Here is a 13604-nt window from a genome sequence, read left to right as displayed (position 1 = left end):
TTCACTTTTTCCCTTCCTCTCCCCCTCCCAGATCCTCTGATCCTTATTTTCCCCCCTCCCTCTCCCTCCTAACCATTCAATTTCATTGATGGCAGTGGTTTACTACACGTGCGCCCCACACAGGCCCACCGGCACCTGGCGTGCACATTGCACATAGAGGAACCGGATGCTGGGTAGCGATGGGCCGCCAACCCGCCAATGCTCTCACCCACCGATGATCGATCGGCACCATCCCTACTGGTGCAGAGAGGACCACAGAGTGGCTCTCTCTGCATCGGTTTGTAAAAAATTGGTATTGCAGGATGCCTCAATATAGAGGCATCACTGCAATACCATAAAAGCGGCTGGAAGCGATCAGGATCGCTTCCACCGCTTGAAAGACCAGAGGACGTGCCAGGAACATCCTTGGTCGTTAAGGGTGTTTTTTTGTAGGACGTTCCTGGCACGTCCTCGGTCGTTAAGGGGTTAAAGGGTTATAAAACTCACAATATAATTTCCCAAAAATGCTTAACATTGCATATGCTCATGCATTGACCAGTCATAACACAGTTTTATTCCAATTAACAAACATTTATGTCAGTTCACAAAATATTTAATTGTTATGGCCAAGAAAAGTCGAGAAAATTCACAGTTAATATTCTGCAGTTATCACAGAAAAACAACAACCATATTGCACATAATAAAAGGTAATAAAAACTCTAGTTGCAACAATTTTACAGTGTTTAAACTATTTTTAGACCAAAATATACATAATCATGCAATGCTTTCTTCAGTAACGAATGGCAGCATGCACCAAAGTAAACAGTTACATTCAACGGAATTCATAATAACCCCTCTCATCCCTGAGTACTTTTGAAATGTATAAAGTGCAGAACCAAATTATAGCCTAATGCTTCCTCACCTGAGGTATACTAGGCTCATGCAGTGACTGACTGCAGACAGCATGTCACATTGCAAGATTTTTTGTAGGTTTTTTTTTTTATTTACAAAAGGCCAAAGGGGAAATCACAGGAAATAAAAAATCTCAGGGATGAAAGAGTTACCCAGCAGTTAAAAACAAAAAAGTTAGATTTGTCACTTTCAATATTATTTGTTAAAATAAATTGGTTTTGTACATTAAAACCCCTGTAACTCTTATTATATTGATCTTTAGCTTATACATTTGTTCGCCTTTTGCTGTTGTTCAGTGCTCCTCTTTGTCCTTGCCTCTCCTCTCTTTCTCATCCTGCAATGTAGAACCCAGCTTTTTGATGAGGACAGACAAAACCTTGTCAAGTGGATCCATTACTCCACGCTGAAGCCACTTGGGTATAGTGGTTCTGGCATGGTGGAACCCTAACTTTTGAAGTATGTAATCCACGCCCACTGGGTCAATTTTTCTTCCTGTCCAAGAAATTAGCCTACAGTGATGAGAGAGAAAAAAGTATTAAATGTCAAAGAACTGTAATTTAAAAAAATCATAATAATGTTTTGGTAAAAGTCATTTAATTATAAAATAATACCTCTGTTGGTGGCTACTTATGATTTTCCATTTACCAGCCAATTCTTCTATTTTGTACAATAAAGAGCTAGTAAAGTCTGTTCTGCTTTAACTACTTTACACAATATCAGTGTCATCAACAATGATAATTCTACTTATCACGTTAGTCCAGTTAGTATGAGCCATAAACTACAACTCTCTTCCCTAGTCTTCATACAGTTATTTAACCTTCAACTAATATGGGCGATTACAATTAATGTTTTGTCCTGAATTAACCTTATTAGTCTTCTCCTTATTACTAACATAAGAAAATCAACTTTATTCCAGTCCTTTGGTGCCATAACTAAGGTTGTCTTAGAAAATTATGAATATCATTTTGAGTGTTAGCAAGCTAAATTATCATTTGTGCCTTATAATAATATTTCAGTGCTAACACTAAATTTATATACACAGAACAATTTAAGTGGTATATATATTTTAGACTTAGGCAAAGAGTGTTAACTGCTATAGGAAGGAAGGAAGGATGTAGCAATTTTCAATAATGCTTCATTCTGATGAAAGATCTGAAAAAAAACCCCAACAAAAAACAAACAAAACAAAAACAAAACACACACAAACTCAATATAATGCTCCTAATTTAGAAACACGTTTAGCTATGAGTTAGTGCAGCTAAAGTATCTAGAAGCAGGAATAAGTCAAATGAAACAATATCAAAAAAATTAAAACATATCTTCGGCTGATGAAAGTTAAAAAACAAACAAAAAAAACACATAAATTATGCTTACCTGATAATTTCCTTTTCTTCTGATGGAAAGCGTCCACAGCTGAATTCATTACTTTTGGAAAATAAGAACCTGGCCACCAGGAGGAGGCAAAGACAACTCAGCCAAAGGCATAAATACTCCTCCCACTCCCCTCATCCCCCACTCATACTGCCGAGGAACAAGGGGTGAAAGGTGCCAGAAGAATATAAGGACGCCCCACATAAAATTACGGGTGGGGAGGAAATTATCAGGTAAGCATCATTTATGTTTTTCTTCTTAAATGAAAGAGTCCACAGCTGCATTCATTACTTTTGGGAAAACAATACCCAAGCTATAGAGGACACAGAATGCCAAGACGGGAGGGTACAATAGGCTGCCCATACTGAGGGCACCAGGCCTGAACCTCTACCCAATAAAAAACCCTGCTTCGTCCAAAGCTGAGAACATTTTAAGAGGAAAAGCCACAGTGACACTGACTCGCAGTTAGTCCAGAAGGCAAACTAGCTTGCAAGGAAGAAGAAGCAGTCAAGCAAGAAACAAACCGCAAAGCAACCCCCTTACAGAGGGCACGTTCCAGGCAACCTAAGTCGTCGGACCTACACACAGGTCCCTGAAAAGGGGAACACAAAAACCTCAATTGAGGGCCCCCGAGAAGGAGAGTATACTCTCAGAACCCGAAGGAAGAGTAAACCCTCTTCTATCAATGGAGCAAGTTGAAAGGAACATCTATACCTTAGCAGACTAAGCTAACAGGATAGACTCAACAAGCTCACACATGCAGAGGAGATTGCGCGAACGCAGGTCCTTAGACCGCTCGGCCATTGTGACCTGCAGACCCACACTCAGTTGGACCAACCCAGCCTCCGGGATCCAAGACGGGGAAACAAAAGAATCCCGAAACATATACAGGAACGAGCGTAAGGATAGCACAGCCATCCCCACAAGTACAACTCGACTCTGAAACAGACAACAAGGCCATAGACCTAAGGATCTATCAAAAGAAAGGCCCAACAAGCCTGCTTGGAGCCAGCAAGCATCCAGGGAGAACCAATCCCACCTTTCCGCCTCCCATCCAGGAGAAGCCCCAAGCAAGGACTCAATCTCCATAGGGAGGAGAATATCCCCTAAAGAAAAGGGATGATGTCGGAAGGGCAACAACTGTCCTCAAGGCCCAAATGCACCGACTAATGGGAAGTGAAATTCCCAACACAGATATCCTAGATAAGGACCCGCCTACAAGTAGCTTGCCAAGCAGAGGCACAGCCAACCCATTTGCCTGCAGAACAGGGATTCCACGGGAACACTGGAAAGCTGACCAGGGGAATGCAACCCTAAGGCGCACCACAAATTGCACATCCAGCGCCAGCAGCTGGGTATGAACCAACCACCCTTGAGGCTCAAGCGACACGACTAACCAACAGATGACATGAGCCACTCTGTGGCAAAGAGTAAAAAATACTCTGAAAACCTGGCAAACCATGACCAGGTGAGGTAGATGGAGCAAGGACATAGCCCAAGTTCCCACTACCGTGGAACACCACGACCAGCCCTGAGATACAAGCTTCCAAAACCACCCAAGACTGGGTCAGTAAAAGGCCAAGCAGAGCATCAGCAACCAGAAGTCTCAGGGAGAAAAAACAGGTCCGGGCACCTAATAGTTCAGGCAAACCTTACCCTAGAACTAAACACCCCAACCGGCCAAAAATCTAGACACAAGGGTATGGACGCATATCCAGAAAATCTGGATAGCGAGAAGAACTCGAAAGCTCCGACCAAAGGGAGGAACCACCCCTAGCTAATGTCCAAGGCTCCAAGAAGCAAGGCTAGAAGTCGTATGAAGATACTTCTCAGAGCCTCAGGACAACCAAGGGATACCTCGAGGTCCAAAAAATCCTACTAGCAGGACTAGTCTCCCTAACACCTCTGCACAAGCAGAGGACACAAGGAAGAGAAGGCACTAAGCCTACCCAGCTCCGGAAAACTCTGAACTAAACAAAAGTCCCCGCAGGGAACAACCACCCCCCTAGAAGCACAGATCCCTAAAAGGAGATCCACTCACCTGGAGGCAATGGAAGAAGACCCAAATGCCTCTTATAACTCAGTCAAGAGTAAGAGCTGCAACTAGATATACTAGAAACAGCTACGCGTACACCTGCAAGGTGTCAAGAGCTGCAACAGGTTTCAAACTGCAATCTTCCGCATGCTAGACAGCTATGCTGTACAAGCTGTTGGATCAAGCCCAAAAGGTCCACCATCCACCACATGGGGGAGGAAACTCTAAGTTCTGATGAAATCAGATGTCAGATAGAGTGACGCAGTGGAAAAACTCTCCTACCCAGTCATCTATGACAGAAGGCTATAAGGACTGAAACAATCCTTCCCACCTCACAGACCCACAGGTCATCTTGAATGCTTAGTTGAACGTAAAAAACAATGATAACCTGAGCACTCAGCGCTTCTACCGAACCAGCCGAGCAGAACAGCGCCACGTGTCTGAACAGCCACAAAACCGAACAAACCCGACAGGACCAGCCTGCACCTAGGGTCCCAACCGGCAAGCTGCGTAAATTCTCCCTCGTAGGGTAAAAAACAGAAAACAGACATTTTTAACAGAGGCCTAACATGTCCAAAAACTTCCGAAGAAGTAATAGAGTATCAATCCCAGAAGGTTCCAGAAGGAAACAAAAACAAATAAAAGACATCCCATCGGATATAAATAAAATATAAGGCAACCCGGAGGTTAACGCTCAAAAAGAGACAGGCCTACCCGCAGGACCAGCCAAACAGAGCCCTATCTTTCAAAACTGGGAAAGATCTCAAACAAATGACAAAAAGGAGATTACTTCATCCCCACATGTCTAATGAGGTGCACCATTTGAATTATCAGACTGAAAATCTCCAGATCTGGTAACGATAGGGTCAACAACTGAAAAACATGTCTGAGCAATACGCGAAGGTGCCCAATCGTGTAATGAAAGGCACAACACTCAGGGACAGTTACACCCATGGGGAACTGTAGAGGCCCTCTCCAAGGAGGAAGGCCCGGAACAATAGGGCACGAGCACATTCTCAAATAAACGTCTGGACTCTGCAGACGAACAATTGCCAACACTATGTGGAAGCGAAAACGTGTTGCAACCTCCGGGGGGAACACGCCACCCCGCATGGAGGAACCATAAACTGGGTTACCCGGATGTGCAGAAGTATGATTTGGTAGGGAACTCGCCCCTCGGAGGACAGGACCCCCAGAGGCGGATGGCTTAGCAGTCCCTTGATTCCCCAAGCCCGAGGAACCAGGCGCTCTGAAATGGCATATGGAAAAAAACTGGTTGACAGGCGTCAACGAGGCCACTCCGGATTCATTACTGGACACAGAATCTGAAATCAAAATAGTCTCAGTATCAGAATCCTCTGTAACTGAATCTGAAATTAATACAGTCTCAGCATCAGAATCCTCCATAACTGGATAGAGGATATTTAAATTTGGACTAAAGTAGTAAAACAAAAGCGGCACCTGAAACCCACAATGGCTGGGGCACTCACCACCTCCTATGACCAGACCCCTGCGGACTAGAAAATTTCCTTTGCCACGCGGTCGGGAATGCAGAGATGGAAAAACGGAACGGAACCACGCCAGAACACAAGGTGAACCGTACAGTCCAAAAAAAGCGTGCCCAACCAAAAGGCTGCGTCACTTCCAAAGGCCTCAATGTTCCAACCACAAGCCCAGTAAACATCACACATAAGCAGGTTGAATCACATAACAAACATGATTATAAACCCCCCCCTGTTCAATAATCCCCCTCAGGAGATATTAACCCTTGTTTCCAAGATACTAAAAGAGACTCACTGAGACCCTAATATATAAGTTAGACCCGCAAGGTGGTAGCCTCTCGGTAAACATTCACATTACAGTACATTAACGAATAAAGTAAAATGAAACGATGTTAACGGAATCTACACAGTGGAACAGGAAGACGGCCCTTCAAGTGTGACAGATACTATCATCGCCTCCGCCATGGACTTGAGAGAAGAAAGCAGGCAGCGAAGCGAAGTTCGACAACACCGATTGCTTGAGGAGCTGTTAATATGAGTCGGGATGGTTTCGCAGAAAGCAACTCCCTGCATCTCCGGACTCTAACTTTCATCCAAGCCTTCACTGAGAGAGTGACAGGACTACTTAAAACTCCGGTCCAATGTCGAAGAGTACTAGCCTCCATAAGAGACAAAATTTTTTTTTTAAATTATGACACTTCTCTGCCATCATCCTGGGACGAAAGTGTCAGGGTGCCAGGAATCAGACTGAGACAAGAAGTGCAAAAAATAATCACATATTTATTAATAGCAAAAAACATAATTTATGCTTACCTGATAAATTTATTTCTCTTGTAGTGTATCCAGTCCACGGATCATCCATTACTTGTGGGATATTCTCCTTCCCAACAGGAAGTTGCAAGAGGATCACCCACAGCAGAGCTGCTATATAGCTCCTCCCCTCACTGCCATATCCAGTCATTCGACCAAAACAAGCCGAGAAAGGAGAAACCATAGGGTGCATTGGTGACTGAAGTTTAATTAAAATTTAGACCTGCCTTAAAAGGACAGGGCGGGCCGTGGACTGGATACACTACAAGAGAAATAAATTTATCAGGTAAGCATAAATTCTCTTGTTAAGTGTATCCAGTCCACGGATCATCCATTACTTGTGGGATACCAATACCAAAGCTAAAGTACATGGATGATGGGAGGGACAAGGCAGGAACTTAAACGGAACGAACCACTGACTGTAGAACCTTTCTCCCAAAAACAGCCTCCGAAGAAGCAAAAGTGTCAAAAAGTGTGACATGAGCAATGTTTGTTAAAATGGAAACAAATGTAATGTTCTACCTTGATAGTTTATTTAAAAAAACTAATCTCTGTGAAAAGATAAAACATTCAAAACAGGACAAAACATAATTTATGCTTACCTGATAAATTTATTTCTCTTGAAGTGTATCCAGTCCACGGATCATCCATTACTTGTGGGATATTCTCCTTCCCAACAGGAAGTTGCAAGAGGATCACCCACAGCAGAGCTGCTATATAGCTCCTCCCCTAACTGTCATATCCAGTCATTCGACCGAAAACAAACAGAGAAAGGAGAAACCATAGGGTGCAGTGGTGACTGTAGTTTAATTAAAATTTAGACCTGCCTTAAAAGGACAGGGCGGGCCGTGGACTGGATACACTACAAGAGAAATAAATTTATCAGGTAAGCATAAATTATGTTTTCTCTTGTTAAGTGTATCCAGTCCACGGATCATCCATTACTTGTGGGATACCAATACCAAAGCTAAAGTACACGGATGATGGGAGGGACAAGGCAGGAACTTAAACGGAAGGAACCACTGCCTGTAGAACCTTTCTCCCAAAAACAGCCTCCGAAGAAGCAAAAGTATCAAATATGTAAAATTTTGAAAAGGTATGAAGCAAAGACCAAGTCACAGCCTTGCAAATCTGTTCAACAGAGGCCTCATTTTTATGTTGAAATAATTTTTATTAAGTTTTACATAGTACAAACAATGACAAGAAGGAAAAAATAAAGAAAAGAAAAGAAAAGAAAAAAAGAACCCAAAACTTATTAAAGTCATCTAGTATATGGCATCAATTTGTAAATGAGTCCATTCATCATAATATCTTGAAAAACAATGACAACAAACTTTCTAAATCTCTTATTATAGCACTGGTTAGCATGTCATTTTAAGATAACAGAATGGTAGATTTAGGCATAATGGACAAATATTAGTATGACCATCAAATACAGGTCCTCACTTGTCATTTGAAAGGAGAAAAAAAAGAAGAGGTAACCATACGAAAGTGAAGAATGAAAGAAGAGAAGAAAAGAGAAAGAAAGAAAGTAAAAAGAGGAAGAAAAACTGTAACAGATGCCTACCTGAGTATCTCCCTCACATTGGGGTCCCCCATCGAGCCGACGTGACTTATTTAGTTGGTTGTGTATCTAAAACTGTCTTTATATACACAATATACAACCTGTTCGTTTTGTATCTCAATTCTGTGCATTATACATTATCCAGTGGAACCATGTACGTTGGAATGTCTGTTGGGTGTCTTGTATATATGCTGCTTGTTCATACATGTTATAGAAGTATGCAATTTTTGCTATGATCTCCTCATGTGTGGGTTGACCTAGTTTCCAGTGTCGTGCAATGCATATCCTGGTGGCCGTGCATGTGATTCTAATAACAGAGGCCTCATTTTTAAAGGCCCAGGTGGAAGCCACAGCTCTAGTAGAATGAGCTGTAATTCTTTCAGGGGGCTGCTGTCCAGCAGTCTCATATGCTAAACGGATTATACTCCGAAGGCAAAAGGAAAGAGAGGTTGCTGAGGCCTTTTGACCTCTCCTCTGTCCAGAGTAAACAACAAACAGGTTAGATGTTTGACGAAAATCTTTAGTAGACTGCAAGTAAAACTTCAATGCACGGACTACGTCTAGATTATGCAAAAGACGTTCCTTCTTTGAAGAAGGATTAGGGCATAATGATGGAACAACAATCTCTTGATTGATATTCTTGTTAGAAACCACCTTAGGTAAAAACACAGGTTTTGTACGCAGAACTACTTTATCTTAATGAAAGATCAGATAAGGAGAATCACAATGTAAGGCAGATAACTCCGAGACTCTTCGAGCCGAGGAAATAGCCATCAGAAAAAGAACTTTCCATGATAGAAGTTTGATATCAATAGAATGAAGGGGTTCAAACGGAACTCCTTGAAGAACTTTAAGAACCAAGTTTAAGCTCCATGGGGGAGCAACAGGTTTAAACACAGGCTTAATTCTAACTAAAGCCTGACAAAATGCCTGAACGTCTGGAACTTCTGTCAGACGCTTGTGTAAAAGAATAGACAGAGCAGAAATCTGTCCCTTTAAAGAACTAGCTGATAATCCTTTGTCCAAACCCTCTTGGAGGAAGGACAATATTCTAGGAATCCTAACCCTACTCCATGAGTAAATCTTGGATTCACACCAATGAATATATTTACGCCATATCTTGTGGTAAATTTTCCTGGTGACAGGCTTTCGTGCCTGTATTAAGGTATTAATTACTGACTCGGAGAAGCCACGCTTTGATAGGATCAAGCGTTCAATCTCCATGCAGTCAGTCTCAGAGAAAGTAGATTCGGATGATTGAAAGGACCTTGTATTAGAAGGTCTTGTCTCAGAGGCAGAGTCCATGGTGGAAAGGATGACATGTCCACTAGGTCTGCATACCAGGTCCTGCGTGGCCACACAGGCTCTATCAATATCACCGATGCTCTCTCCTGTTTGATTTTGGCAATCAGACGAGGGAGCAGAGGAAACGGTGGAAACACATAAGCCAGGTTGAAGAACCAAGGCGCTGCTAGAGCATCTATCAGTGCCGCTTTTGGGACCCTGGACCTGGATCCGTAACAAGGAAGCTTGGCATTCTGGCGAGGCGCCATGAGATCCAGTTCTGGTTTGCCCCAACGGACAACCAATTGAGCAAACACCTCCGGATGGAGTTCCCACTCAACTTAGAAAATCCGCCTCCCAGTTCTCTACCCCTGGGATATGGATCGCTGACAGGTGGCAAGAGTGAGTCTCTGCCCAGCAAATTATCTTGGAGACTTCTGACATTGCTAGGGAACTCCTGGTCCCCCCTTGATGGTTGATGTAAGCCACAGTCGTGATGTTGTCCGACTGAAATCTGATGAACCTCAGTGTTGCTGAGGCCAAGCTAGAAGAGCATTGAATATTGCTCTTAACTCCAGAATATTTATTGGGAGGAGTTTCTCCTCCTGAGTCCATGATCCCTGAGCCTTCAGGGAGTTCCAGACTGCACCCCAACCTAGAAGGCTGGTGTCTGTTGTTACAATGGTCCAATCTGGCCTGCGAAAGGTCATACCTTTGGACAGATGGACCCGAGATAACCACCAGAGAAGAGAATCTCTGGTTTCCTGATCCAGATTTAGTAGAGGGGACAAATCTGTGTAATCCCCATTCCACTGACTGAGCATGCATAATTGCAGCGGTCTGAGATGCAGGCGCGCAAATGGCACTATGTCCATCGCCGCTACCATTAAGCCGATTACTTCCATGCACTGAGCCACCGTGGGGGGCGGAATGGAGTGAAGAACACGGCAAGCATTTAGAAGTTTTGATAACCTGGACTCCGTCAGGTAAATTTTCATTTCTATAGAATCTATCAGAGTCCCTAGGAAGGAAACCCTTGTGAGAGGAGATAGAGAACTCTTTTCTTCGTTCACTTTCCACCCATACAACCTCAGAAATGCCAGAACTATCTCTGTATGAGACTTGGCAATTTGAAAGCTTGACGCCTGTATCAGGATGTCGTCTAGGTAAGGAGCCACCGCTATGCCTCGCGGTCTTAGAACCGCCAGAAGTGAGCCCAGAACCTTTGTAAAAATTCTTGGGGCTGTAGCCAACCCGAATGGAAGAGCTACAAACTGGTAATGCCTGTCTAGAAAGGCAAACCTCAGGAACCGATGATGATTCTTGTGAATCGGAATGTGAAGGTAGGCATCCTTTAAGTCCACTGTGGTCATGTACTGACCCTCTTGGATCATGGGTAAAATGGTTCGAATAGTTTCCATCTTGAATGATGGAACTCTGAGGAATTTGTTTAGGATCTTTAAATCCAAAATTGGTCTGAAGGTTCCCTCTTTTTTGGGAACCACAAACAGATTTGAATAAAACCCGTCCTTGTTCCGTCCGCGGAACTGGATGGATCACTCCCATTACAAGGAGGTCTTGCACGCAGCTTAGGAATGCCTCTTTCTTTATCTGGTTTGCAGATAATCTTGAAAGTTGAAATCTCCCTTGTGGGGGAGAAGCTTTGAAGTCCAGAAGATATCCCTGAGATATGATCTCCAACGCACAGGGATCCTGAACATCTCTTGCCCACGCCTGGGCGAAGAGAGAGAATCTGCCCCCTACTAGATCCGTTGTCGGATAGGGGGCCGCTCCTTCATGCTGTCTTGGAGGCAGCATCAGGCTTTCTGGCCTGCTTGCCCTTGTTCCAGGACTGGGTAGGTTTCCAGGCCTGCTTATATTGAGCAAAAGTTCCCTCTTGTTTTGAAGTAGAGGGAGCTGATCCTGCACCTGCCTTGAAGTTTTGAAAGGCACGAAAATTAGACCGTTTGGCCCTTGATTTGGCCCTGTCCTGAGGAAGGGTATGACCCTTACCTCCAGTAATGTCACCAATAATTTCTTTCAAACCAGGCCCGAATAAGGTCTGCCCCTTGAAAGGAATGTTGAGTAATTTAGACTTTGAAGTCACATCAGCTGACCAGGATTTAAGCCATAGCGCCCTGCGCGCCTGGATGGCGAATCCGGAATTCTTAGCCGTTAGTTTAGTCAAATGAACAATGGCATCAGAAACAAATGAGCTAGCTAGCTTAAGTGTTCTAAGCTTGTCAATAATTTCAGTCAATGGAGCTGTATGGAAGGCCTCTTCCAGGGCCTCAAACCAGAACGCCGCCGCAGCAGTGACAGGCGCAATGCATGCAAGGGGCTGTAAAATAAAACCTTGAAGAATAAACATTTTCTTAAGGTAACCCTCTAATTTTTTATCCATTGGATCTGAAAAAGCACAACTGTCCTCAACCGGGATAGTGGTACGCTTTGCTAAAGTAGAAACTGCTCCCTCCACCTTAGGGACTGTCTGCCATAAGTCCCGTGTAGTGGCATCTATTGAAAACATTTTTCTAAATATAGGTGGTGGGGAAAAGGGCACACCGGGTCTATCCCACTCCTTACTAATAATTTCTGTAAGCCTTTTAAGTATTGGAAAAACATCAGTACTCACCGGCACTGCATAGTATTTATCCAGCCTACACAATTTCTCTGGCACTGCAATTGTTTCACAGTCATTCAGAGCAGCTAATACCTCCCCAAGCAATACACGGAGGTTCTCAAGCTTAAATTTAAAATTAGAAATCTCTGAATCAGGTCTCCCTGATTAAGAGACGTCACCCACAGACTGAAGCTCTCCGTCCTCAGGTTCTGCATATTGTGACGCAGTATCAGACATGGCTCTTACAGCATCTACGCGCTCTGTATCTCGTCTAACCCCAGAGCTATCGCGCTTGCCTCTCAATTCAGGCAATCTGGCTAATACCTGTGACAGGGTATTATTCATGATTGTAGCCATGTCCTGCAAAGTAATCGCTATGGGCATCCCTGATGTACTTGGCGCCATATTAGCGTGTGTCCCTCGAGCGGGAGGCGAAGGGTCCGACACGTGGGGAGAGTTAGTCGGCATAACTTCCCCCTCGACAGACCCCTCTGGTGACAATTCTTTTATAGATAAAGACTGATCTTTACTGTTTAAGGTGAAATCAATAAATTTAGTACACATTCTCCTATGGGGCTCCACCATGGCTTTTAAACATAACGAACAAGTAGTTTCCTCTGTGTCAGACATGTTTGTACAGACTAGCAATGAGACTAGCAAGCTTGGAAAACACTTTAAACCAAGTTAACAAGCAATATAAAAAACGTTACTGTGCCTTTAAGAGAAACACATTTTGGCAAAATTTGAAATAACAGTGAAAAAAGGCAGTTACACTAACAAAATGTTTACAGTGTATGTAACAAGTTAGCAGATCATTGCACCCACTTGCAAATGGATGATTAACCCCTTAATACCAAAAACGGAATAATAAATGACAAAAACGTTTTTAAACACAGTCACAACAACTGCCACAGGTCTACTGTGGTTGTTACCCTCCTCAAACACGACTTTTGAAGCCTTTTGAGCCCTTCAGAGATGTCCTGTATCATGCAGAAGGAAGCTGGGCGTCTCTGTCTGTAATTTTAGCTGCGCAGAAAAGCTCTAAAATAGGCCCCTCCCACTCATATTACAACAGTGGAAAGCCTCAGGAAACTGTTTCTAGGCAAAAATCAAGCCAGCCATGTGGAGAAAAAACTAGGCCCCAATAAGTTTTGTCACCAAACATATATAAAAACGATTAACATGCCAGCAAACGTTTTATATTACACTTTTATAAGAGTATGTATCTCTGTTAATAAGCCTGATACCAGTCGCTATTAAATCACTGCATTTAGGCTTAACTTACATTAATCCCGTATCAGCAGCATTTTTCTAGCAAATTCCATCCCTAGAAATATGTTAACTGCACATACCTTATTGCAGGAAAACCTGCACGCCATTCTCCCTCTGAAGTTACCTCACTCCTCAGAATATGTGAGAACGGCAATGGATCTTAGTTACTTCTGCTAAGATCATAGAAATCACAGGCAGATTCTTCTTCTAATGCTGCCTTTGATAAAACAGTACACTCCGGTACCATTTAAA

The 13604-nt window shown here is 43.3% G+C and overlaps 1 protein-coding gene across 8 annotated transcripts in view; it reads right to left on the bottom strand.

Annotated features, from left to right (window-relative positions):
• Window positions 1-530: 530 nt before the first annotated feature.
• BLTP1 (bridge-like lipid transfer protein family member 1) overlaps window positions 531-13604 on the bottom strand; it is a 1044923-nt gene continuing 1031849 nt past the window's right edge. For all 8 annotated transcript variants that reach the window (XM_053703615.1, XM_053703613.1, XM_053703617.1 and 5 more), the window contains one exon: window positions 531-1400. In XM_053703615.1, the coding sequence (XP_053559590.1) occupies window positions 1184-1400 (217 nt within the window). In that variant the 3' untranslated portion in view covers window positions 531-1183. The remainder of the gene's footprint in view (window positions 1401-13604) is intronic.

Source organism: Bombina bombina, chromosome 2 (genome assembly GCF_027579735.1).
Source record: "Bombina bombina isolate aBomBom1 chromosome 2, aBomBom1.pri, whole genome shotgun sequence".
Lineage (NCBI taxonomy): Eukaryota > Metazoa > Chordata > Amphibia > Anura > Bombinatoridae > Bombina > Bombina bombina.
This window is presented reverse-complemented; position numbering and strand designations above follow the sequence as displayed.